We start from the raw sequence: 27393 nt of genomic DNA, 5'->3' as shown, positions 1-27393 counted from the left end.
AGGTGGAGAAGTCATCAGATAAGGCCCAGTCACGGGTCCAAAGACCTCACCACCACACTGCAGGGGACACACAGGCTTGGCTGGATCCCAGGGTCAAACTCCAGGACACAGCCACCCCACGTTACAGCTACCTGAGGGCATGTGGAGCTCCTGAGGCAGGAGTGGGCTGCTTTGCTTCCATGCGCAGTGCAAGCTGCTGTGGCTTGGTTTCCTGGGTATCCCACCAGATGAGAACTCAGATCAGTGGCCACATTCACAGATGCTGTTCACAGCACTTTCTTTCCTATGTGGCTTCTGGTGCCTGTTCCTCTTTCAAGCAGTCGATTCTGCCCGAGGGGAAGTTTTTTGAAGGGACCACCCAAGGCTCAGGTGCAGGGGCTGCCCCTGTGGTCCTAAGCGAGACTGCTGTGCTTGCATCAGACTTCAGGGCCCTGTGCACCCTTATGACTTAAAGGAATGTAGTTGTAAGTTTTTAAGCTCACAACAAAGGCCTCGCACATCAGAGAGTCTCCAGAGTGCTCATGGGTGCTGCCCACTTGTGTCTGTGCGTTCCTGGATCCAAAAGAAATGCTGTCCCTTTGCACTTGTCCATCTGAGAAAGATGGACCCCACCCCCAGGGGCCAGTGACAGTGTGTTGCCATGTGGTGTCATCTGCTGAATGGGAATATCGTTTCTCTTACAGCTAACGAGGAATACTACCAGCTGCTGATGTCCAGTGAGAGCCTGCCCTGTGGCGTGGACGTGCCCTCCTACACCATGGAGCAGGTTGAGGGCATTACCTCCGAATACATAGTAAAGAATGCTGTGAGTCTTCTGATGGGGCAAGGGGTCTCCCTTGGTTCGGGCAGCTTGCTGCCCCACTGTCAGAAAGTAGAGCTCTCAATAAAACAAAACGATGATGTTGGTGATTCTGGAGCTAAGTCACATTCTGGGCTTGGGAGACTGTCTTCATTTCCGGCCCACCCTGACTCAGCTCCCAGTACCAGAGAAATCAGGCTGTGATGGAGCTTACGGCTCCAGTTTTTTGTGGCCTCAGGATAAAGAGACAGACTTGGTCACCATCCATTTGTCCGGGCTTCGTGGTAGTGAGGCCTGAGTCCAAAGTCCGGATTTCTAAATATCATGTATGGGCCTAGGAGCGGAGAAAGCCCACCCCTTCTAATTCTCCTGGTAGACCAGACAGTACTGTGAGGATCCAGCACACACTGCAGTAGTGCTGACCTTGCCTCAGCCTAGCGCCTTGAGCCTTTCTACCTCTTTCTGTCTACCAACTCCCTCTAAGGAGACTGGCCTATGCTCAGAATGGTAGGCAGCTCTGCAGGCCAGCCCCAGAACCTGAAAGAGACCAGCTTGGCCATGCTAGGAGAGGACAGGAGCTGGGGAAGGCTGGCCTAGTGTGCTGTTTCTAGTGTGCATTGTGTTGGAGATCTACATTTGAACAGGAAAGGCAGGTTGGCCCTGGCCCTCATGTTGGGGTGCTCCTGTTAACCTATGGCTGGTCAGTCCGTAGTGACTTTGATCAGCTGATGACGTTCTCTGTTCTCAGGATATGTTTGCTGTGGCTGTGTCCCTGGTTTCTGGGAAGACCCTGTACATCTCGAACCAAGTTGCCTCCATTTTTCACTGTAAGAAGGATGCCTTCAGAGACGCCAAGTTTGTGGAGTTCCTGGCTCCTCACGACGTCAGCGTGTTCCACAGCTACACCACCCCGTACAAGCTTCCACCCTGGAGTGTGTGCAGTGGACTAGGTGAGGTCCTGGCTGCAGCGCCTTGTCCCCTCTAAGTAGGAGTGTGTAGAAGGCTGGTGGCAAGGGGAGAGGTTGGGACTGGCTCCCCATCTTGGCTATGTCACAATGACCTACGGAACCCTCCTGGTGGGTTGCCAGCCACTGATCTGTCCAGGGCAAGAGGCAAGCAGTTGTTTGTTCCTAGAATAAATAACCCGCTTTGTAAACTTCAGGGACACTTCGAAATTAGGTATTTTAGAAGTGAAGTCATTGAGAGCAGGACTCTTGGCCTGCAAGGCGGAGGAATGTGAGGTGGAATGCCATCTTCCTGCAGGCAGTAGTCAGTCTCCTCATGGCTCCAGCCACCATAATGGTCAGGCATGATATTTGTCAGGGTCACTTCCCCGGGATCTTCACCTTGGTCCGAGGCAGGTTCATAAGTGCAGCGTATAAAGCTCTCTGGGCTTGCACGGCTCTCCTCCTGCTCACTGGAAAGTGTGCATGCTGACTTTGTGGTCCACCTATGTCCAGGCTTCTTGCCCTTGCCCAGCCCTTCTTGTCTGGCAGCCAGGCCACTCTGTGCCTTCTCTCCGTGGAGCCAGTTCCGGCATTCTTGTGTTCGTCCAGTCTCCCTGCACCCCCGATCAGTCCGCTGTAGTTTGAGTTTGATTTGCCCTCTCCAAACTCATGTTGGAATTTGCTGACTTCGCAGTCCTGAAGTGATGAGATCATGGAGAGAGACTAATGCCTCTCTCCTGGGACAGAGGCCATTGTTGGGACTCAGTACCGAGGGGATGGGTCCCTTCTGCACTTCACACTGTTCCCGTATGATTTGAAACAGCATACGACCCTCTTCAGCAGCTCGTGGATCCTGGCACTGTGCTGTTGCACATTCTGGCCCCCCCAAAACCTCGGACTTCCTCCTAAGTCATTCTGTGTCAGCTTGACATAACAACGGAAAACGGACTAAAACAATGCTGGTGCCAAGAACCGGGTGTCGCTGCAGAGGTACCTGAAAAGGCAGAGACAGATTTGGAACTGGGGAGTGAGGAACAGTTGAACTGTTTTCAAAATGAAAACCAGAAAAGGCCTGAGAATTGAGGGCAGTTCCGGTGTAGGCACAGAGGAAGGCAGGAGGACCCAGGAAAGCTTGAATCTTCTCTTATTTGCATAAGTGGTTGTGACCAGTGTGCTGATGGAAGTGTCAAGGGAGTAGCTGTTTTGAGGGAGCATCACAGTCCGGCCATATCCAGAGTGGAAAGGGATGCAGGCATGCAGTCAGCCAGATGGCTAAAGGATTCCGTGGGTAGGAGACAGACAGCAGCGAAGACCTCCTCGTCACAGGGAAAGACATGAGGTCATGTCACATCTTCAGGAATGCCTCTGATCCTTGCAGCCACGCATAGCTCTCGCCAGCTCTGGCCGTGGACTCAGGGCTGCAAGCACAGCCCTTGCCCTCTCCAGCAGGTGCAGGCCATAAGCCTTGGCAGTGTCCTCGGGAGACTGATTCTGCAGGCAGGAAGGTGAGACGCGGCTTCCTCTGCCACAGGGGAAGCTGCCCCAGAGAATATCACCAAGACTGTGTCAGGCAGCGCTGTCAGGGGCTGCCACCCTGGGAAGCTACAGCAGCCTAGCTGCCAGAGGCAAGCCACACGACTCAGGAAAACCACAGGCAACGCTAACAGCCAAAGCTGGACTGAGCCCAGCAAGCCATGGGCCGGGCTGCTTGTTGCTTTGGGGACCCAGTCTCACCCAACCTCACCACGTGTGCAGGAAGTGGTCCCTGGGATAACACGTGGTCCTCCAGCTTTAGGACAAGGTCTGCTGACCCTGGGCTCAGCCTCGCTTGAGGGCTATCACCGTTTCCTTCTGGCCGGCCTTCCTCTGGAGCAGCGTGCCTAGCCCACACCCTGTCGCCTTGAAACAGATGATGGTTCGGGTTCACAGCTGGACTTTGGATCTTCCGGGTGGCACTGGAGACTATGGGATAGAGTTGATTATAGTTTGCATTTTGAGGAGAGTGTGAGCTATGGCAAGCGAGATGGGCCACCTGTGGCCAAGGTGTGGGCTGCTCCTCTTAAACTCAGGCTGAGCTTTGGTCACTTGGGAAACGTTTGATGGCTGGTCTTTCGGGGTGACTGATTGGCAGCTGGGCTCTTGGGACTGCATTACTGACCATCACATACCACCACACTGGCAGCCCCTTTCTCCCACCTTCTGGCTACAGCCTCTTGTGGGCTTCATTGTTTTGCCGGTTTCCTCCAAAGACTGACCCTCAAAGGGCTGCTGTGTTTCCAGGGTCCTGGAGCTGCAGCTGGTGGAGTGCCAAGTGGGAGCTAGCCTTCATGGTCCCAGACAAGGGGATCCAGCAGCAGAGTAGTGTCTGCCCACCCATGGCTGGTGATCACATCCCCCTCATGGGCTCCGGATGCTCAGAGCCAAGGCTGGACTAAAGACTGCAGCTTCTGAGGAGCCAGAGTGCAGCGTCAGAGCCAGGATGGCTCTGGGCCTGGCACTGGGGACCATCTGCTGTCTTGTCCATGGCCAGCAGGCCATTGGTCTCTGCTTACCCAATGAGTTCTCAACCCTTGCCAGCACCACCCCGAATCAGTGGCTGTGACCAACTTGACGCCCTCTCCCATCGACAACTCCCCTTCTTCCCACTTCACTCCGTCAGCATCGCAGATAGACATTGCCTTTCTGTCTTCACCAACTCAGCAACTGTACCCCTTCAGTAGGCAGCCTGGGGCAGATGCGCCATGTTGCTTGAGGGTTTTCTCTGAAGGAGGTTGTCTGCTTTCTCCCGGAAAAACAGAGAGTGAGCAGACTGTTAAAAGTTTGCAGTGTGAGTTACGGGGACATGGTTCAGGATGGTGGACAGGAAATGGCTCGGTGTGTGGATGCAAGGCTGAGCAGTCTGGGCTGTCGCTCCAGAAAGAGGACAGCCAAAGTCCATTCGAAATAGAAAAAGAGCCTGGTAGCTTCACAGGAAGGGGCCTTTCCGTTTGCAGGCTGGTAATTCTGTACTATTTTCTGCAACTAGTAAAACACATTTTCCTGTGTTTCTTCATTTCTTTTGAATGGAAGAAATACTATATGCAAGATAAAGTCTAAGGTCTTTTTAACTTTCAAACTGTTATAGAGACGCCTGCTCCCTTTCCCTGTCCTGAGACCCAGCAAGCTCACATTTCCCAAGACATTGTAAATTTTAAAGTAAGTTGATATTTTACAAAGTGTTGATATTTTCAAATGCCTTGAGGCACTTCTATTACAAGTTTTTCAGAAATGGCAGTGTGAATGCTTAGCAATCTATCTGCAAGTGCACAGGCTAGCATGTCTTCTGGAGTTGAGCCACCAGGGTGTTGGTAGCACCACTGGGCGCCATTTAGAGAGTAACCGCCATTGTTAGCTCACGCCAGTACTTGAGAGGCTGAAGGATCTCCACAAGTGTCAGGCCAGCCATGGCTGCGTAGTAAAACCATATCTCAAAAAGAAAAAGAAAACAAAAACCCCAAGCTTTTCTTGAAAACCACAGCTGTAAACTTGCAGTGCAGTGCAGTTTGGTGTACGGCACAATTTGGAATGGTTTCGGCTATAAAAGCTCGGTGGAGGACTCACTTTGCACTTGGGCCAACTCACAGTGTACGCCTCGGTTTGACTCTGTGCTCGCCGACTCAGGTGAATGACTCTGGGTTCTTCTTGCAGATTCTTTCACTCAAGAGTGCATGGAGGAGAAGTCTTTTTTCTGCCGTGTCAGGTAAGTCCAGTGTCTTTCTAACCTAGAAAACAACACAGACGGTCCACCACCAGTACCTGTGGGAGAATTGGGTGTGCGTGTGCTTACACACACACACACACACACACACACATGAGTGAGACCAGACACAGCTTCTGTAGAGCCTGTGTGAAAACCCCCTTGAACAAGTTACATGCTACATGCAAAGGAGGGTATGAGTCAACCTGCTCTCCCCTCAAAAAAGGAGAGTCCCCACCCTGACCTTCTGTTGCCCAGGAAAGACGTTCCCTAGGCCCGTGGCCCTGGCAGTGCCCGTAGCTCTGAATGTGCGCCTGCATTTCTTTGGTTAGAGTCACAGTGTTCCTTGCAGGCTCTTGGTGACCAGCACATCAAGGATAGTGTCAGCTGTGACCCTGCTGGGCCCAGAATCACACTGAGGAATCAACTTCCCTTTCTTAGTTGCTTTGCTCTCCTGGAGGTGCAGATTGCTCGAGAGCAAGGCAGGAAGGCCCCCTCTGACCACTGACCCCTCCATGTGGGTCTGATGGAGAGGGCCTAAGGGTGAGCACTGGCCAGCTTCTCCAGTGAGCACAGATGTGTGCTGCCTCCCGCATGGCCTAGGTTCCCACTAGAGGCTTTGCTGTGGCAGTCTGCCTGAGCATCCTTGGCATCTGGAACAACAAAGGGAAGAATTGCTTAGCCCTAATGGACAGCCGGGCCGGGGCTAGCTAGCAGGCCACGGCTTTTCTTTGTCGTGACTCAGAACCTTGACTGTCACTTCCTCTCTCCTCCTCTCTCCACAGCGTTGGGAAACACCACGAGAATGAGCTCCGCTACCAGCCCTTCCGCATGACGCCCTACCTGGTCAAGGTGCAAGAGCAGCAAGGGACCGAGAGCCAGCCCTGCTGCCTGCTGCTGGCAGAGAGGGTACACTCGGGCTATGAAGGTACAGCCATGCCCGGCCAGGGAGCGCTCACGTTAGCGCGTCCTTCTCCCTACACATGATGTCTAAGAAGTGCCTAGCTGCTCGTTCGCCTTGGCTCCTACCCAGCCCTGTCAGTCTCCAGACGCCAAATTCAATACAAGTCACTTTGCTATCTGGCTCTCTCCACAGCAGCTGAAGGCAGCTGTGTCCATCTCCCCTCCCCTAGCTGTGCTGCCTTTGAGCCATAAAGCAACACCAGCTTTGGCAGGTCTGAGGCCCATGTTCCTCCCATCTTGGTTTCTCACCCTTGCTTTTGCCTCATGACAGCTCAGTACCCCCAGAGCCCCGCTTACTCCCTCGACCTCCAGTGCTGGGCCATCCTTGTTCCTGCCTTGGTCCATCCTGCCTTCCATCTGCACTCCCGTCCTCCGGTGCCCTTCACTCTGCCTGTCTTCTCCTGCAGCTCAGCCATCCTGCCCCACCACTAAGGGCTCCTCTGGCCCCCCTCTCTCCTGACAATCGGGTTTTCCCCATGGAACCCAAAGGAAGCTGGGCCATCTTGACTGCCTTCTTGGGATCCCTCTTAAACAAGGTTTCTCACACCATGGCCCCCGTGGCTCCTCCAGTGCCTGGGTAGGAGCTATTTGTTTTCTGTGTTTCAACTCAGAGGTCACAGGACTTCTGTCCCCCAAAAGCAGCCTCATCTCACCCCAGGAGCATTTAGACTCCTTTTCCTAGAATGGCAATCTTTTGATTAGCCATGAGTTAGTGTTCTGTCTTGTTTTGTAACAAAGCTCTTCCTGAATGTGATAGCAGTGTGTTCTAACATGCTTTCTCTGCAAGGCAGTGATGTATCTCTGTGTCCAGAACATTCTCTTCCGAATACTCATTACAAATGTAGCAAGGAGGAACAAGTTGTTACCCCAGAATATGAGAGTCCTTCAAGAACCAAAGATTTTAGAATGTGATAGTTGGCGAAAACACTGGATGTATGACTTCCTGTGTGTGGAATGTATTGTCTCTGGCCACCCTGGAAACAAATATCAAGTTTCCTGGGGCAATGCCCTTAGCAAACCCTAAGTCCAAACGTAACTCATTTTTATAAAAATTACTCATTCGGGGTACTGTAGTGTCATCCTATAAACCATGGATGTGGTCTTCCTTGGGTGCATGTGTCTCAGCTAGCATGGCAGCTCCCATTGGTTCCCCAGAGAGGTCGAGGGGCTTACTGGTGGCCATCTGGGTGGGGCCTGCCCTGCTTTTCAGCATGGTGGCTCTGTTCAGTCAGCTTTCTCATCCTCATCGGCCGCCCATCACTCTCAGTCCTTGGGCTTCTCCCTAGTCACTACAGAGCTATGTTTTCTTAGAAGCGGAAATTCTGTTCTTTCAGCCCCTAGAATTCCTCCTGAGAAGAGAATTTTCACAACAACCCATACACCAAACTGCTTGTTCCAGGATGTGGATGAAAGGTGAGTAGTGTCCCACTGTTCACACCTCCTGCTGCCATTTGTCTGGGAGTCAGTACTGTGTTCCTCATGTCATCAGTCCCTAGGAGTGTTTCCTCGTTGTCTTGGTAACAACCAAAAAGACGAAAATGACAACCAAAAAGAAAACAAAAAAACGAAACAAAAAAAAAAGTTGCCTTTAACATCACTGCTGAAGACAAGGTTGCATATCATTTTTACCTACGTGGTAAATCAACAAAAATGTGTGACTAGACTGTTCTACGACACAGGGATGTTTTAGTCAGACCACACACACTGTTGTGACCCCATCATCTAGTGACAAGGTTATCACAGTACCATCCTACAGTAGTGTAGTAGCTACAGCTGTGCATAGTACAGTGCTCGTGTTTCTGGTTTATGTATTTACAATGCATCGTGTTAGCAGGCACTCCCCTGTGTTTCATAAGAGAGGGTGCGTGGTGCCTGGCAGCAGCCTCACACTTCTGTGCCTTCTGTTCCTTCATTGCATCAGCAGCCATGCCTGGTGACTGACCTGTGCTGTGCAAGTTCACCTTTGCTTGCCCGGCACTGCTTGTACAACAGAATTGCTTAATGCTGCATTTTTCAGACTGTGTCTCACTATTACAGGACATGTGACTGTACAGGCGATGACAGAATTTGAAATTACACTAGCAATTTCATGAGATCCAGTTGTGGTAGCACACCCTTGTGACCTAGGCATTGAGGAGGCTGACACAGGAACACAGGGAGTTCAAGATCTTACTTTAAAAAAAAAATGGAAAACTGAATATTATTTCAGCTGAGCCTGCTATTGTCACCCTGTTTAAACTCTGCCTAGTAGGTGATCAGGAATGGGGTGCCAAGGGCTAATGTCAGGAGGAGATGCCATTGGCAGGACCTGTCTTCTGGGGTCTCCCCATACCTTTTTTCAGAGAGCTCTCCCAACTTGCTTCACTGAGTCTGTCATGGAGGGTTCTAGGGCTGGTGTGAGTGGTCCTGACTGGATTCAGAAGTGCATGGTTCTGAGTCGGGTACAGTCCACTGTGTGCCTTCTCCCAGCTCTTTGACAGGCAGAGGTGGAAACCAAATGGCTGTTAGGAGTGGTTCAGAGAAATGTGTCCTCAGGAAATACCATAGGAGGTGGACAGAGAAATGACCAAGTCACTCCCTAGATTCTGAGGGATCTATTTGTCCTGCTCTATCTGCCTGCCCAGGCACACAAGGTCTCCTCTTCTGAGTCATGTGGCACTGCTCTGTGGCCAGACCTACCCCTGGCCTAGGTCTTGGATGTGTCCTTCAGATCACCTGTGGCCCAGGTACCAGAAAGACAGTATCAGATGCAGATCCTGGGGCTGAGAGTACAAAGCCATCTGAGAGGCTGCCATTGCCACATAGGTCTAATGACTGTGCAGATTGACAGATGTTTTTCTCCAGCTGTGAGGCACCTGGGCAGGCCAGTGCCTGTGGGAGGCAGTCTGCAGAGTTGTGCCTAGTGAGTGGAACCTGCAGGGCCTTGTCATGGAACCCTGCACTCAGGGTCAGCCATAGAGCCCTTCCTCCTTAGCTTTGTTCCTCCCTCCCTCCCTCCCTCCTTCTCTCTCTCTTTTCCCCTCCTCCTCCTCCCCAACTCCTTCTTCCTCTTTCTCGTTTCTTCCTCCCCTCCCCCGTCCCTCCAGCCAGGCTTGTATTGGGAGAGTGCCAGGAACATTCTGTACTCTCTGTCTGAAAGGAAACAGGAGGCCGGAGAGCATGCCTCAGACATTGAGCATGAACTCAGACCTGGAGAAGAAAGTTCTAGTCTGAGGATTTGTGTAGAAGGGCTTCCACCTGAGCGGGGAGCTGGAGGAAACATCTGCTGGGGTGCCTGGGTGCCAGGGAAGGAAGAAGAGGCAGCTAGCCAAGCTAGATGCAGGAGACCTAGACAGCTGCTTTGGCTCCACTCCTACAGTGACTAAGGACCAGCCCAGAACACCAAGGGACCTCCGCTTTACAGAAGCACAGACAGGCACTGAGTACAGGGTCTAGCCAGGGAGTCCTAGGGGAGCCACAGGAAATGGCCTGACACAGGGGGCAGAGTGACAGAAGGAAGACCTTCTGACTTAGAAAAGACAGCTTTCAGCCAAAACTGGTTAAACAGAGAGAGGCTCACAGCAAACTGATCAGTACTAGAAACTGATCAAAATTGGATCAATACATCATGAAGTATTCTTTTAGGAAGTCAGACACCCAGCTGTAGCTGAAGCCTCTTTACCATCACACCCACAGGGGTGCTGGAATTTTCACAAGCTGGAAGGCTCGCCGCCTCTGCTATGTTTCCACTTGGGGGAACTTGCAGCCTGTGTCTGACTGTGGATGAGGGGGTTCCCTGGGTTGGCCCTCCCTCTGAGTCCGTCACCCCGCCTGACATTTGTATTCCACACGCTGACTGCCTCGTGCCCCTTGCCTTGCAGGGCGGTCCCCCTCTTGGGCTATCTACCTCAGGACCTGATCGAGACACCTGTGCTCGTGCAGCTCCACCCCAGCGACCGGCCCTTGATGCTCGCCATCCACAAGAAGAGTAGGTCTTCTTTAAAGCCCCGAGACCCGTGTGTGCTGGTGCTCAAAGGGGTTAGACCCATTGGAAATGCTGAGCCCCAGGAGATGCCCTACTTCCTTGCTGAGACCTAATGCCATCAGCCCTAGGTCCTAGGGAGAAGAAAACTCATAGATGGTCCTTGGCTTCTCATTCATAGTATTGGTGTCTACGAATAGGAGGAGACCAGCTGATCTGTGGGGCAGGAAGGTTCTAGCGAATCTTGGAGGTAGATTGCACAGGACCCCTCCATGCCAAGCCCTTGCAGACATGGGTAACACTGAGAGATTCACAGCCTGATACAGGAAATGAAACTACCTCTTCTGGACCTTCCTCCCTCCCCCTGCAGTGTGATTGGAAGCAGACTCAGGAGTTGAAAGCAGAGGCTTTGAGGAAGGGACCTTGGCCAGCCTGTGTGTGTCTGTTCTCTACCTCCCACACCAGCCCTGAGACTTGCTTCTTACCCTCTAGTCCTGCAGGCTGGCGGGCAGCCTTTCGACTATTCTCCCATTCGGTTCCGTACCCGCAACGGGGAGTATATCACACTGGACACCAGCTGGTCCAGCTTCATCAACCCCTGGAGTAGGAAGATCTCCTTCATCATTGGGAGGCACAAAGTCAGGGTGTGAGTGCTCCCAGGGTTCCACTCTGTGGGTTTTTGAGGGGATCCTGGCCTACTCTCACTTCCCACCAGCAGGGGGCAGAGATGGGGCCATCTCCCTGTGAGGGAGCCCCTTGCAGATGGGTATGGATGACCTGCCCAGATAGGAGGAGCTCAAGCCTGAAGAGTTGTGTGGCAGCTGGTGGGGGTGGGGGTGTCTATGGGTTGGGGGGGGTCTGTGGGGGTGGAGATGGAGATTCCAGCCCCATGGGCAGTGTGGGTGCCACCTCCGGGCCAGGTAGGCCCTTCTGATGAGACAACTTAAAATCATGCAGAGGCCCTTTGAATGAGGACGTGTTTGCAGCCTCCCCAATCCCAGAGGAGAAGACTCCGCACCCTAGTGTTCAGGAGCTCACGGAGCAGATCCACCGACTACTGATGCAGGTGGGTGCCCATCAGCACTGCTCTGCTCTGCCTGTCCCCACAGGTTTGCCCAAGTGGGCCAAATTTGCATAGTCTGGTTGGCCTGAAAACTGCCAAGCACCCTCAAGTTTTCCTAGCCTTACAGTCATCCACGTCTGAGCCATGACCTTGATGAGCAGTTGAAGAATGCCTAGAGCCCACAGCCCGTGATACACGGAGTCCTGGTGTGATTTCCATTGGTGCAAGACTCACTCTTTCCCAAAACACCACCACTAACACTGAGGAATCAGTGACATCACCCTCCAGTAAAATCAGATTAGCTATAGTCAGTCCCACAACTGAGTATATGTCCCCAGCTTGGTCAGAGATCACAAAGTGTAACTGTAATTGAATCAGTTTTATATTTTTAAAACCTTAATAGACTGAAAAAGACCTGAGCTGTGTAATAATCAGCTGGCTGAACATGTGCTTTTTTTTTCCTTTCTGTTTTCCCCCTTGGTTTTTAAAGACAAAGTCTCTCTGTGTAGCCTTGCCTGTCCTGGAACTTGCTCTGTAGACCGTGCTGGCCACGAACTCATAGAAATCCACCTGCCTCTGCCTCCCAAGTGCTGGGATTCAAGGCATGTGCCACTATTGCCACCACCTGAACATGTTTCTTTTAGTGAGATCCTTGGTGGCTGCATGCCAGAGGTCAGGACACTGTGGGTGAAGGCCAGACAATTCGGGGTTTAGTCCCCGCCATCCCTTTCTGTGTGACCTTGGGCAGGCAGGCTGAGGCCACTGTTGGAGGTTGGCTTGTGGTAACTTCTTCTACACCTTCCTAGCACATCCATAGTGATCTGTCTGCTCTTCCGCAGCCTGTCCCCCACAGCGGCTCCAGTGGCTATGGGAGCCTGGGCAGCAACGGGTCCCATGAGCACCTTATGAGTCAGACGTCATCCAGCGACAGCAACTGTCATGAGGAGTCTCACCGGAGGAGATCCGTACGTCCCCCTCTGCTCCTTCCCCTGAGAAAGCGAGCCTACCAGTGCGAGTCCCAAGTTAAAAAGCACGATCTGGAAATAGCCGGGAAGTGACTGAGGCCACTGGCCCAGTTGCCTTCTGTTCTGGTTTGGGTCACCTGAGATTTGCTTCATCTTTCAAGATGAAGAAGCCAGACTGTAGTTAAAGACGTAAAGGAAAATGACGTAGGAGGGCAGAGGAGCGGAAACAAAACCTAACTGGAGGGTGGTGTGGAAGCACCAATTTCCTTTACTCTGTTTCCCTTGGGGACCTTGGGAGTTGTGGCCGGCTCCTTATGGCTCCTTCAGGATTTCCGAGTCTAGGTTGGAATGCGGTGAGCAAGCTCCTTGGGGAGTACTTGCCCACATGTGCAAAGCCTGGGATTCTACCCAGAAGCCCCCCCAAGTTATTTTCTTTCATGCTCGACTGACATTGGCTTGTCTGCCCTCACTGCGGGGGACGGACAGATGAAGGTCTCCTAGAATGAATAACGTGCTCGTTAATTTTGTTTTTAATCAAGGGAAGTCTTAAGAATGGCAGCAAGATTCAACCCAAAAGTCACTTTTCTCATGAGTCTGAAGAACAAAAGGAACCATCTGTTGCAGGTAAAAAAGATGTCCTCTGAGTCCTCAGGAGCCCCCACTTTTCCTTAATAAATCTACATTTATTCTGGGTTTTAAAAAGAAAACAAGCCTGACGGTGGTGGCGCACGCCTTTAATCCCAGCACTCAGGAGGCAGAGGCAGGCGGGTCTCTGTGAGTTTGAGGTCAGCCTGGTCTACAGAGTAAGTTCCGGGACAGCCAGGGCTACACAGAAAGACCCTGTATCAAAACAAAACAAAAACACAGCAATAGGCAGGGCATGGTGGTGCACGCCTTTAGTCCCAGTACTTGAGGGGGGTGGAGGCAGGTAGATCTCTGTGAGTTCAAGGCCAGCCTGGTCTACAAAGAGAGTCCAGGACAACGAGTGCTACACAGAGGAACTCTGTCTCCAAAAACCCAAACCAAACCAAACCAAAACAGCAAAGAAACCGCATATTCCTTTGCTGTATGTTAGGATAGCAGAGGGAAGGACGTGCCTTGCCTGGTTTTTTCCTCTCTTCTAGGGCTGGGAAGGTCATCTCCTGGGAGTGCTTTACCTTGTCCTTGGTCAGCAAAGGAACAAGTACGGCTCCTGCTGTCCAGGAAGCCTTGTTACCCTATAGACCACTAGGACATGGAGACTGTGTTTCCTTTCCCAGACCCTGCCTACTGAGTGCACTGGGAGCTGTGGCCACAGGGTCGGGGGTGGGGCAGGGATGGGGATGGGGGTGGGGGCTGTTGAACGGGTGTTGTCTCCTTACCCTGCAGAGTAGCTGTGTGAGCATGTGCTCACACTTTATGCATGTCTGTACTTCATGCACACCTACATGCATGTCTATACGTGTGCATACACACACGCACACACACACACACACACACACGCACGCACGCACGCACGCACGCACGCACGCACAGCTGCCTCACCAGAGTGCCTAGGTACCTGCAGTTCTCGAAACTAGAGCTACCTACGATGGACAGTAAAGTGCTGGGTGTTGGGGATACAGCAGTGAGGAAGAGAGCTCATTGCTCGAGATTTTTCAGGAAGGCAAGCATATGGTTCCCATGGTGAGCACAAACAGAAGCCACAGCCTGGTGCCTGGGCAGCCATTGCTATATGATCAATGTCACCGTAAGCTATGTTTGAAAATTGGCCCTGAGGGTTTGGTAGTTTGAGTCTTGGGACCTTTCTGCCCTAGATACTAAAGCAGAAAGATTACACCTTCAAGGCCAGGCTGCCTCCTGGGTGACTTAGTGAGACCCTATCTTAAAATTAAAAAAAAAAAAAAAAATCCAGGTGTGGTAGCACACACATTTGATCCTAGCAGAAGTAGGCAGATCTCTGTGAGTTCAAATCCAGCCTGGTCTGCATAGCAAGTTCTAGGCTAGTCAGGGCTACATAGTGAGACTTCGTCTCTAACTAACTAAATATATAGTGGGCTCTGGAGGTGGCCCATGTAGAGTTCTTGGGCTACGCATGCAAGCCCCGGTTTCAGCCTAGCCTGCCTTGCTTACGAGAAGACAGCTGGGCTCTGATTTGCTACACAGTTCAAGCTATTAAGGCCCATCCTCTTCCACTGAGTTCTTGGGCCCTGGGAATGGCCCTGGCGTGTGCTCTTAAGCCCAGAGAGAAGTAGGCCTTGCCTGGGTGACAGGTCACGCCTTCTAACTTCCCACCCGGAAGCCCTTCAACTGTTCCACCAACGGGGCTTCCAGATACAGACTGTCCCTGGGGTCCCCTATCTGCACATTGTGAATCCTTATTCCTGCCTTTGAGCAGAATAAAGTGCTTTATAAATGTGGACTGCTTTCATTTGGCAGATCTAAGGTATTACATGAAAAACAATGTTTGGTTCTTTTTCCAGAAATGCAAAGCAGCCTCTCATCTCAGGTGAAAGCTGTCACCGCTGTTGAACGGGACAGCTCGGGGGCCGGCTTAGCCAAGGCCGGCTTCCCAGAGGAGCTGGCCTATAAGAACCAGCCTCCTTGCTCCTACCAACAGATCAGCTGCCTGGACAGCGTCATCAGGTATACAGGGCGCGGCTGACCTTCCTTGCCATTGACATCTTCCTCATCCACACCTCCCCCCCCCCCCCCCCCCCCCCGCCATGACGCCTTCCAACCCTCGTGCAGGTACCTGGAGAGCTGCAGCGAGGCTGCCACCCTGAAGAGGAAGTGTGAGTTCCCAGCCAACATCCCATCTCGGAAGGCCACAGTCAGCCCTGGGCTGCATGCGGGAGGTATGTTCCTCGTCCCCAGCTGTCTAACCTGTGACCCCTTAATCTCCAGTGTGGAGTCAGAAGTCATCGTAAGCCCTTGCGTGTCCCTTCTTCCTGCCTGAATTAATTTTTCACGGCTTTGTAGGTACACCAGCAAAGTTTTTAAATGACCAAAGTATCTGGAAAGTCAATAAATACCCTTCTTCACAGGCCAAGGGGATGTCTAGACTAAACCAAGCTTTGAGAAGTGACCTGGGAAGCCTGCAGGTGGCCAGGGGCCAGCACTGAGCTCCATCCCCTCCTATAGCAGTGCTAGCCTCAGTCGTTCCGGTGCAGAAAGGTCCTAGTTTGTCTAGAGAAGCCCTTGCCTGTGAACACTAGCGTGCCCTGTGGCCACTGGAAAGCTCAGGCTGCTTAAGCCCTGGAAATGATGACCAGGTCGGAAAGGAATCCCACTGGCTACAACGGCTCATGCCTGTAATCTCAGTACTCGGCAGGCCGAGGAGGTTCCTGACCTGGAGGTCAGCCTGAGCTGCACAGTAAAACCTCGGATCAAAGAGAGAGAGAGAGAGAGAGAGAGAGAGAGAGAGAGAGAGAGAGAGAGAGAGAGAGAGACAGACAGACAGACAGACAGACAGACAGACAGACAGACAGACAGACAGACAGACAGACAGAGACAGAGACAGAGACAGAGACAGACAGGGCTGGCAAGATGGCTCAGTGTGTGGAAGCAGTTGCTGTGCAAGCCTGACAGCCTGAGTTCAGTGCCTAGAAGGGAGAAGACCAACTCCATAAAGCTGTCTTCTGTCCTCCACGTGCATTGCGGCACACGCGTCCACACCCACAGTAGTAATCACATGTTAAAGAAGAAAGAGAGCACCCGTGTAGTAAAGCACAAGAGAATGGACGCTTGTGAATGGAATAGAGTGGCCAGCCCCAATTACCCCCACCCCCACCCCGTACCCCCTACCCATCCCACGCCTGCTTATTGGGGAAGCCCCTGCTACACAGCAGAGGACCCTGGCTCAGCATGACGCACAGCCATCTAGAGCAGAGGTCCTCAGCCTTCCCAATGCTGTGACCCTTTAACACAGTTCCTCGCATTGTGGTAACCCCCCAAGCCATAGAGTGACTTTCATTGCTACTTCATAGCTGTAATTTTGCTACTGTTATGATTCATAATATAAATCTCTGTTTTCCGATGGTCTTAGGCGACCCCACCTGCAGGTTGAAAACCATTGGTTTAGATGCCTCCTTCCCAGAGGTCCTGGGCTCTGAATGTGAAGTTCAAGTTGCTCCTTTGTCATCATTTCCTCGTCACCTTTTTCCTGAGGACAAGCTGTCCAGCTCTCAGGATCAAGCATCTTTGGGGTGGGGGTGTAGCCAGCACGGGCCCCATAGGTCCCTTGCATCTCCAGCTCCTAAGCTGGACAGTGGCTTTAATCCTGCATATGTGTTTGCTTCTGTTTTTCTCACATCAAGAGGCAGCCCGGCCCTCCAAGGTGACCAGCCACACGGAGGTCAGTGCTCACTTGAGCTCCCTGACGTTGCCTGGCAAGGCCGAGAGTGTGGTGTCCCTCACCAGCCAGTGCAGCTACAGCAGCACCATCGTCCACGTGGGTGACAAAAAGCCACAGCCGGAGTTAGGTACGCCAGAGGCCCTTGTGGGGCCTGGGGAAATGGTTCAGTGGGTAAGAACAATTGCTGCACAAGCATCAGAACCAGAGTTCACATCCCCAGCACCCACATAAAATGTGACCATGGTCAAGAGCGTGCCTGTAACTCCAGAACTTTTGAGGGTGGAGACAAGAGTGTCCTTGGAGCTTGCTGATCACCAGCCTAGTGTCCGGTCCAGTGAACGACCTTAACTCTCAAAGGAATAAGGTAGACAGTGACAAAGCAGAGAACCTGGCATCCTTTTCTGGCTTGATTGCACAGACACACACACACACACACACACACACACACACACACACACACACAATATATATATATCTGTAATACACATACACAGAAAATTTGACTTAAGAAATGAGAAATACCACTTTGAACTTTTATGTTTACTCAAACTTACCAGAAGAGTCCCAGTAAACGATCTTTGGGTACTTAAAATTCAGAGGTAGGATGTGGCCAGCTAGGGCCTAAGTACAAGTCCTGACTGTGCTGTGGCGCCACCTGGTGGCAGTTGTCTGCCCTCGTGTCTGTCCGTAAGGTGCAGTCCCCACTTAGTTAACTTGGCTTGGGGACTTTTTTGTCTGCTCAGCCTTGCCCCTAAGCAAAAAGTGAGGCAAGCAGCCACATAGGGAAAAGAGCCAGAACACATTGTAAGGAGACTGACTGTGGCTGAGCTCTCTTAATGAAATAAAGCTTAGGGGTGGGGAGATGGGTCAGCTGGTAATGTGCCTCGCTGAGTGAGCGTGAGGACCTGAGTCCCATCCCTAGTGCCCACAGAGAGCCCACACAGTGGCCTCCACCTGCAATTCTAGCACAGGGGGGCAGAGACAGGGCGGTTCCTGGAGCTCACTGGCCACTCAATTTAACTAAGATGGCGAGTTCCAGGTTCCATGGGAGAAAAAAATAAGGTGATGAGCAATGGGAGGACACTGAACACGGACCTCTGGCCTCCTCACCTGCATGTGTACATATGCATACACATATATTTGATTGTGTGCATGCACATATGCATGCATGTATGCACAAGCATACACACACACACACAGTGAATTATAAGCTTGATTTTTACTGGAAAGAAGAAAATGATGAGAAGCAACGTACCTGTGAAATTCAACTCCCAAGTATTTGGCCAGCTTGCTCTGACCTCTCTGCTCCATGGACCATATAATCATAATGGCCAACATAAATGGTCCTAAGCCCTGGAAAATGTACCTCTTTAGCTCTGTCCCTTGTATGCCAGAGCTTTGGGCAGCTTAGGAATGTCTTCAGGGCCAGAGAGGAAGCCCACAGCTCCCAGGTTCCTGTTGCTCATAGGCCTGACACCTGGCCCAGTGGATCTTCAGGTGTGTGCCTGCTACTCTCTGCCTGAGACTTCCTTGGAAACTGAGGCAAGCATGGGGAATGGTGCCCCCTGTTATGGGCATTATGAATCAACTGGGTGTGAGTTGTCAGTTCAGTAGGTTTGCACTGACAAGCACATGCTGATCAGAGCCTGCTTTATGTTGCAGAGACAGTAGAAGACATGGCCAGTGGGCCTGAGTCCCTGGACGGTGCAGCAGGTGGCCTCAGCCAAGAAAAAGGGCCTCTGCAAAAGCTGGGCCTCACAAAGGAAGTTCTGGCTGCACATACACAGAGAGAGGAGCAGGGCTTCCTGCAGAGGTTCAGGGAGGTGAGCAGGCTCGGCGCCCTGCAGGCCCACTGCCAGAACTATCTGCAGGAGAGGTCCCGAGCCCAGACAAGCGAGCGAGGTGAGTGCTGACCTGAATGGAGCATGCATTTTGTAAACACTTTGTTATTTTTTTTTTTAGGACAGGGTGATGCTGGCCTTGTACCCACAGCAATCTCCTTGCCTTAGCCTCTGTAGAGCTAGGATTACAGGTGTGGGCCAGCAGGCCTGGCTCAATACTACTCCAGAGGCCTGCGTACAGTGCTGCTTCTGTACTGAACTGTGCTCAGGTCGGAGGTATTCATGTCGGGTGGCCACTGCCACCCTGCTGGCCCTGCAGCCTGGGAACACTTTTGAGGACACAGCCTCATGTTTTCAAGGGAACCAAATTGTAAACAGTCCTGGAGCTTCAGGATAGCTTAAGCGGATGGTTGGGGCTTTTGTCCACACCCTAAGTTGGGACCCTGGGGTAAAAAGTAAGTTCAGCTTTCAAATGATAAGCGTAGTGGGGTAGAACCGTTAGCAGTCTGCTCTTGGGATTCCAATAGACTCACCGTCCCAGCCTCGGGGTGCCTTATGGACCCAAACCTCAGCCATACTCGTTAGCACAAAACTATTCTTTGGGCCCATAATCCCTAGGTGGTTATGTTCCGGAATGAAATAAAATCCATTAGTTTCTTGAGGGCTTTCTGTTCCAGGAGCCTGGCTCTTGAGCCTGTCCACACACTCACGATGGGATCTGGCTCAACCCATACACTCACCTGGCTCCTAAGCCCAGAGGCAGGGGCTGCAGTGGCCAGAGAAGCAAGGTCTTCTCTGGAGCTCTGATCCAGGACCAAAGAGACTGAGCTCAGGAGACACACCACCAGGACACACTGGAGGGAACTGAGTAAACTGTGGCCTCTTTTTAGAGGTCACATCTTTTCGTCTGCCTTTCTTACTTATTTTGAAGGTAGGGATTAAGCCAGGGGTTGAACTGGGGTCTTCTGCGAGCTTCCTACTCTGCTTTTTTTGTTTGTTTTTCGAAACAGGGTCTCTCTGTGTAGCCTTGGCTGTTTAGGACTCGCTTTGTAGACCAGGCTGGCCTCAAACTCACAGTGATCTGCCTGCCTCTGCCCCCCGAGGGCTAGGATTAAAAGCGTGCACCCCCACGCCCGGCCCCTGCTCTGCTTTTGAGTGACAGGCCCAGGCAGGGTTGCTTTTTCCACTGTTTGTCCTCACCCCCCACCCCAAGTATTGCCACATACAGGAACCTCAGTGGAAATGAAAGGAGGGTACCCATCTCAACCCCGAGCAGACCCAAGTGTACACAGTTCCAGTTCCCGCACACCCCTAGACCCGGCAGCTTGTACGGTACATGGATCACCAACATTGGGGCGATCCTGACAGTCCGTGCACTCCAACCACTGTTCTTCCCTCTGAGGGAAGAATTTCCAGTAGGAAAAACAGCAAGTAGTGAGAGAGAGACAGAGTCTTAAAACCTTTCCTGGGGCTGGAGAGATGCTAGAGGTTAAGAGCTCTGCTTGTTCTTCCGAGGTCTTAAGTTCAATTCCCAGCAACCACATGGTAGCTCAGAACCATCTATAATTAGATCTCGTTCCCTCTTCTGTATGGATAACAAATAAATAAATCTTCAGCAAACCTTTCTGTGCAGAGCAGTGTGTTTGAACTGGGCTGTTTGTCTCAACATGTGATAAAGTTGTGGGGCCCACCCCTCTCGGCACATGCTCACAGATGGCTCCTGCATACCTGTTGCCTTAGGCCTGCTATTCTGCTGAAATGGGAAGAAAACAGGCTCTTAGGCTGCCTCACAAGGAAGACTGTGGGGATATGTGAAGCTCCTCCTGTCACGGTTGCATCCCTCATCTTCGTGACAGAAAGCCTCGGCGTGGCCTCCGAGGACTATTGTTCTGTCACTGTGAACACCTATCTCAGAGGACCACCTTCTAGGGAGAAAATGTCTATTTGGGGGTCACAATTCCAGAGGCTTCTGGCCACAGTTGCTTAGCCCAATGTGGGGCAAAGCAGCAGCACTCCATGGCAGGAGACAGCAACTGAATCTCACAGAGACCAGGAAATGAGTCCAGTATCTTAGGGCATGCCCTCAGCAGCCTGGCTTCCTCCCAGCTAGACCCACCTTCTAAAGGTTCCATTTCCCTCCCTCCTCCAGGGCCAGCAACTAAGCCTTCACCATGGTACTCTAGACCCAGGCTACAGCCACCCCCTCCCCCTTGCTCTTTTGTGGCAGGTGGAACATGTAACATCTCTTTAGGGAACAGTGGTGGCAGTGGTAGGGTCTACTTAGTGTCTGTACACTAATATGTGTTTTTTTTTAATATCAAGTAATAGCAGAGAATGGGTTATTTTTGTCATTGTTTTTATTTTATTTTGGACAAAGACTCTTTGGTTTGGTTTGGTTTGTAGTTTTCTGAGACAGGGTTTCACTGCATAGCCTTGGCTGTCCTGGACTTGCTTTGTAGACCAGGCTGGCTTTGAACCCTAGTGCTGGGATTAAAGGCATGCGCCACCATGTCCTAAAAAGACTCTTTTTAATTGCTAATTTTTTGAGACTTGCATAAAATATAGTTTCTATTCACCTCTTCCTCCTGGCTCCCAGATCCACCCTACACCCACCTCTCTCCTCCCACGAGTCCATCTGTGCACCCGTGCACATATCTTGCCACAGTGGTCATCACTGTAGCTCACGGGGTTCACGGCTAGATTAGGCTGCTGGTACCTTCCCCCTCAACAGCTCACAAAGCACCTTTTAGTACCGTGAAAGCTAAGTCACAAGGAAGACATTTCCGGGTCCATCTCAACCTGATTTCTCAATGGTCAAAGGATATTTAGGCATTTACAAGAGCAAGGACAGAGAACTTACAGGAGAGAGAAATGGAGGGGCTGTGGCCTTGTAAGTAAAGCTGCACCTCCAAGTTGACGGGATTTGGTTTTAAAAAACCCTACCATTTACCTACCAGTTCCTCTCCTGGCCATGGGGTGAGGAAAACCGAGTGTGGTACCCAGGGCTTCGGACTTAAGAGGTGCCATCAGGTGTCTACACTCTACATCCTCTGTGAGTTGACACAGTAGCACTTGTAGCCACTGTGTTGTTGTTTGTTTGTTGTTTTGGTTTGGTCTCTGTTCTTTGAGACAGGGTTTCAAAGCCAGGCTGCTGAGGGCATGCCCTAAGATACTGGACCCCACTCTTCCTGGCCTCTTGTGAGGTTCTCAGATCTTCAGTCACTGTCTCCTGCCGTGGAGTGCCGCTTTGCCCCATGTGGGGATGTACTGGACTCACTTTGTAGACCAGGCTGGCCTCGAACTCACAGAGATCCGCCTGCCTCTGCCTCCCGAGGGCTGGGATTAAAGGTGTGCGTTGCCAAGCCCAGCGTGCAGGCACTTTGCAATTTGAACTCTAGTTGTTTTTCCCACATTTCAGCTGCCCCAGGACTACGAAATACTTCCGGAATAGAGTCATCTTGGAAAAAAACTGGAAAGAACAGGAAACTGAAGTCCAAGCGTGCCAAGACTCGAGAGTCTTCTGAAAGCACAGGGTCTGGGGGACCTGTGTCCCACCGACCACCCCTCGTGGGCCTGAATGCCACTGCCTGGTCACCCTCCGACACATCCCAGTCCAGCTGCCCGTCTGCACCGTTCCCTGCCCCAGTGCCGGCTTACCCCCTACCTGTGTTCCAGGCACCTGGAATAGTGCCCACACCAGGGACTGTGGTGGCACCACCTGCCGCTGCTCACTCCGGCTTCACCATGCCTGTTGTGCCTATGGGTACCCAGCCTGAATTGGCGGTACAGCCCCTGCCGTTCGCTGCCCCCTTGGCCCCAGTCATGGCCTTCATGCTACCTACCTACCCCTTCACACCAGCAGCTCCAAACCTGCCTCAGGCCTTCTTCCCCAGCCAGCCTCACTTTCCAGCCCACCCCACGCTTGCCTCTGAAGTAACTCCCGCCTCCCAGGCTGAGTTCCCCAGTCGGACCTCCATGCTCAGACAACCGTGCACTTGTCCAGCCACCCCTCCGGCAGGCACAGTGGCCTCGGGCAGGACCTCCCCACCGCTCTTCCAGTCCCGAGGCAGCAGTCCACTGCAGCTTAACCTGCTTCAACTAGAGGAGGCCCCCGAAGGTAGCACTGGAGCTGCGGGGACCCTGGGAACTGTGGGAACAGCAGCTTCTGGTCTGGACTGCAAGTCTGGCACTTCGAGGGACCGGCAGCCAAAGGCGCCTCCAACAGTAAGGATTCTCTCTTGTGCCTCCTTCCTGTCGGCCAGTAGGCTGTACCATGGCCATCAGCACACACCCTCATGTCAGAGGGGCTGCGGCATGAGTCCTTCCTGCCAGCCTCGAGGCCTGGGTTCAGCCTCCAGAGTCTTTTCTGGAATGTTTGTCTCACGGTTATGAGGTCCTACCGTGGAACATTATCTGCAGCTCTGTGAGAAGCAAAGGAGGACGACAAATGATGCAAACCAGAGGACCAGTGATGGTTTGTCACTTTGGGGAACATTTGTAGGTTTCACATCTTTCTTTCTTTCTTGGTTTGTCAAGATAGGCTTTCTCTGCGTAACCCTGGCTGTCCTGGAACTTGCTATGTAGACCAGGTTGGCTGCAAATTCAGAGAGCTGCCTGCCTCAGCTCTGAGTGCAGGGATTAAAGGCGTGCCCTTGTCTGACTAGTCTTCAAAGCATGAGGAAAAGGGACAGGCAGTAGCCAGGAGCACAGGCCCTTGGGGTTCACAGTGATGAGAGAGGACTTCTGCTTTTGGCTCAGAAGCCAGTGTTCCCTAGGGTTTGTCCCTGAGAGCCATAAGGACAGTGTTAAGGGCTCTTTTCCATTAGTGGTTTCTAAGAGATCTGGGTATGCAGTAGACGAAGCCCAAGTCAGCCCCATTACTGTGTGGTGGGAGCTTCCAGGGGATGACTGCCTTTGCAGGGTGTTGGTACTGCTGTTCAGAACATAGGGCCAGGGCTGGAGAGATGGCTCAGAGGTTAAGAGCACTGGCTGCTTTTCCAAAGGTCCTGAGTTCAATTCCCAGCAACCACATGGTAGCTCACAATCATCTATAGTGAGATCTGGTGCCCTCTTCTGGTCTGCAGGCACACATGTAGGCAGAGCACTATACATAATAAATAAAATGAATAAAAAGAACGTGGGGCCATATAAGGGGGCAGTGGTTCTCCCAGAGCCTCTCTGCCCCCTAAGACACTGGGACTCCAGGTGCTTCCTAAGCCAAGCAGCTCCACTGGAGCTCAGAACCTCAGTCTTTGGGGCAGCATGGCACTATTTCTACTGGGGTCCAAGCCCTGCCATCTGCTATGACTCTCCCAAAGTCACATTTTATTGAGTGGTATTCATAGAGTACCAGCTACCCTTTCCCCGTAACCGTGAAGTCTCCTCACCTGGTAGGTCAAGGAAAGGGTTGTGCTCCGTGACTATCATTGCACAAAAGCTGTCCATTGGCCCTCCCTTGGCTCCGCCCTGCCTGATTGTGTGCCGTGCTGTCCTGTACGCCCCTATGATCAGTGGTGCCTTTTTTCTGTCTCTAAAGTGCAACGAGCCCTCAGACACTCAGAACAGCGATGCCATTTCCACATCCAGTGACCTGCTCAACCTCCTGCTGGGTGAGGACCTCTGCTCGGCCACTGGCTCAGCACTGTCTAGAAGCGGGGCATCCGCCACCTCAGACTCTCTGGGCTCCAGCTCGCTGGGCTGCGATGCATCCCGAAGCGGGGCAGGTATGTTTGTGCTGAGGGCACGGGTGTGTGTGAGCCAGTGAATACAAGAGTCGCACAGAGTGTTCTGTCCCCAGCCATTCTGCGAGTTCGCAGCTTCTCCTGCCCTACACAGTATCACGGCAGGCCCTCGCCATCAGAATTCAGGGTCCTGTCTGTAAGCTTCCAATTGCTGTGTCAGTGCAGATGTTACAGTCCTGCCAGCCCTTGCTGGGCCGGTCTGTGGATTCCCAGACGCAATGTGTGGGCACACTTGTGCAGACACAACTCACCATCAGACGTCTACTGGCAGGAATCGATTGCCCTCGATCCTCCAGAGGCAAGGGTCACCCTCAAAATCCCGATGCCTTTTCTGCCCTAAAGTGAGCTTTCCTGTAACCTGCACACAGGCCACAGCTGGGAGTGAATCAGGCCAGCAGTTTCCTACCTAGGGCGCTTCTATTGGGGCCGAAAGATGGATCTGTTTCCAGAGTCCACAGACAGTAAGAACTAGGAACCAAGGTCAGGGCTCCCAGACAAGGCCCCTGCCTGAGCTTAGGTTCACCCCAGGCCAGAAGCACCTCCGTGGTGCTAGCAGGCACCCTGTGTTCTGAACCAGTCACCTCATTAAGATTGGAAAGCAGAGGGGAAGGTGAGCCAGCACGGGCCGCCTTTACCTAAGCAACCCGGCCCTCGGGAGCTGCCGTGGCTGTACACAGAAGCACGTTGTGCAAGGGTTGCTTTCTAACGTTAAGGTTGTAACGATCTGTGTCTCATGCATTTGAAGGCAGTAGTGATACGAGTCACACCAGCAAATACTTTGGAAGCATTGACTCCTCAGAGAACAATCACAAGGCGAAAATGGTCACAGCCACAGAGGAGAGTGAGCAGTTCATTAAGTACGTCTTGCAGGACCCCATCTGGCTGCTGATGGCCAACACAGATGACAGCGTCATGATGACATACCAGCTGCCCTCCCGGTAACTGTTGCACTTCCTGGGAAGCCTGGAGGGCTGGGTAGGAGTCTCTGAAGCCAAGGTTATCCATATAGGCAGGCTGTCCCTTGGAACACTGTCTAGACTTGGCAGAGACAGTGGAGGGAAACGAGGCTCCTCCTTGGTGGCTCCACTGGACCTGCAGCAGGCTGCCTGCTGCCCTGGGGCTGTTAGAACCCCAGAGACCAACTCTTGTAAGAGCACACTCCATTGTTGCCATACATTGGTGGCAATGTCAACCCTTGAGCCGTGTCACCTCAAGGGCCTTAGGGGTAAATGGGCTGTGTGTCTAAGTTTTTTGTTTGTTTGTTTGTTTGTTTTTAAATGGTGGGTGATCAGCCTGCGTAGTAACTCTGGGTCTGCCCAGGTTCTGACTGCAGATCAGGCTTCCCTGGGTAGGTGGTGAGGTCACTGCCTTTCCAGAGCAGACCCAGTCGGGAGCTAAGAGAAAGGAAGGGGGAGCCCGTAGGTTCCTGAAAGCACCAGGCCTCTGGTCAGTGACGTAGGAGTACTGCTGGCAAGCCTCAGGCCTCAGGTGGGAGACAGATGAGGCCCAGGCTGGTGTTGACCCAGAAAGGAATCAGCGTGGTCCCAGAGCCTGGATAGTTTTTTGGTTTCTTTTTAAAAAGATTATTTATTATAATTTATTCACATTACCTCCCAATTGTTATCCCCTCCCTCTTATCTTCCATTCCCACCTTTGCTCCCTCTTCTGCCTATTCCCCACCCCTAGACCTCTGATGCCGGGGGTAGGGGGCTCCTACCCCAACTGTCTGGCGACAGCCTATTAGGTCTCATCAGGATAGCCTACATTCCCTTCCTCTGTGTGCCTGCTAGGTCATCTTGCCAAGGAGCAGTGACCAAATCCTGGGCACCAGAGTGCATGTCAGAGGTTCAGCAGCAGTCCAGAATTTTTATTTATTTATTTATTTATTTATTATTATGTATGCAGTGCTCTGCCTGCATGTATACCTGCAGGCCAGAAGAAGGCATCAGATCACACTATAGATGATTGTGAGCCACCATGTGGTTGCTGGGAATTGAACTTAGCACCTCTGGTGCTCTTAACCTCTGAGCCATCTCTCCAGCCCGGGCCTGGAGAGTTAAGTGTGCCCACGCAGTGAGACCTAGCCTAGACTGCACCTGAAGCTGCCAGGCTCCCACAGCTAGTCTTAAGAAAAACTGAAATTGTGACCCTGTTCATCAACTAAAAGACCAAAGAATATTTACTAGAGAGATCACGTTACCTTAAACAAAATAATTTATCTCGAGGATGACCCTCCACCACTACATTGTTGAAATTGGCAGAAGGCAAGTGCAGCCATCCTTCAGCCCGTGGCACTCACGCATGTCTAACTCTTCACGAAGGGATCTGCAGACGGTCTTGAAAGAGGATCGGGAGAAGCTGAAGCTGCTGCAGAGGTCCCAGCCCCGCTTCACGGAGGGCCAGAGGCGAGAGCTTCGAGAAGTTCATCCGTGGGTCCAGACTGGCGGTCTGCCGGCAGCCATTGATGTGGCGGTAAGTTATGCTTGCAAGAGCCTTCCCTCTCACACGGCACTCAGAGGTTACAGCTGGGGCACCTGGCATCCCAGCCCTTGGGAGACTGAGACAGGAGGATTGCAAGTCTGAGTCTGCTAAGCTGGGTACAACGGGGATTCCCGTCACACAAAAAGAGGAAAAGTTCTCCCACCCTTACGTGTGACTCCTTCCGAAGGTTTAACTGGCTGGCCTGAACAGCTGGCCAAAGGGAATGGCTTCCCTTCCTACCGTTCTGATTTCTGTTTAGCAACACAGACGTTTCTCTGTCCACCCTACTCTTCCTGCCATGGCCCATTGGGCCTTAGAGTGCCAGAACGGTATGCGCTCCCCAGGCCTCTGCTGCCATCTGCAGGCAGCGTGGCCCCACTGCAGTCCAGTGGCATGAAGGCAGCCACCCTGATCTCCAGGCTGGGGCTGTCAATCACAGATGCTAACCGCTCCAGCTCCTGGACACCAGGAATCCCTCTAGGCCTCCATGTTCCCAATACTCAGCTTGGTGAAGGTGATCGTTTCCCCGATGCTACAGCTAGGGAACACTAGCTGCATCT

At 52.2% G+C, this 27393-nt stretch overlaps 1 protein-coding gene across 1 annotated transcript in view; it reads left to right on the top strand.

Annotated features, from left to right (window-relative positions):
* The window catches only part of PER2 (period circadian regulator 2), a 46020-nt gene that overhangs the window by 15999 nt on the left and 2628 nt on the right, over positions 1-27393 (top strand). Inside the window, exons 5-22 of the mRNA XM_084778587.1 lie at positions 684-805; positions 1548-1749; positions 5434-5485; positions 6268-6410; positions 7780-7858; positions 10306-10412; positions 10899-11052; positions 11364-11472; positions 12309-12434; positions 12974-13058; positions 14897-15059; positions 15165-15271; positions 16733-16897; positions 18433-18672; positions 22030-22835; positions 24148-24334; positions 25098-25290; positions 26674-26824. Of these exons, the coding sequence (XP_084634713.1) occupies positions 684-805; positions 1548-1749; positions 5434-5485; positions 6268-6410; positions 7780-7858; positions 10306-10412; positions 10899-11052; positions 11364-11472; positions 12309-12434; positions 12974-13058; positions 14897-15059; positions 15165-15271; positions 16733-16897; positions 18433-18672; positions 22030-22835; positions 24148-24334; positions 25098-25290; positions 26674-26824 (3191 nt within the window). The remainder of the gene's footprint in view (positions 1-683; positions 806-1547; positions 1750-5433; positions 5486-6267; positions 6411-7779; positions 7859-10305; positions 10413-10898; positions 11053-11363; positions 11473-12308; positions 12435-12973; positions 13059-14896; positions 15060-15164; positions 15272-16732; positions 16898-18432; positions 18673-22029; positions 22836-24147; positions 24335-25097; positions 25291-26673; positions 26825-27393) is intronic.

This window comes from Acomys minous, assembly GCF_964271855.1.
Source record: "Acomys minous genome assembly, chromosome: 4".
Lineage (NCBI taxonomy): Eukaryota > Metazoa > Chordata > Mammalia > Rodentia > Muridae > Acomys > Acomys minous.
Note: the sequence above shows the minus strand (reverse complement) of the source record. Positions and strands in the feature narration are given on the sequence as shown.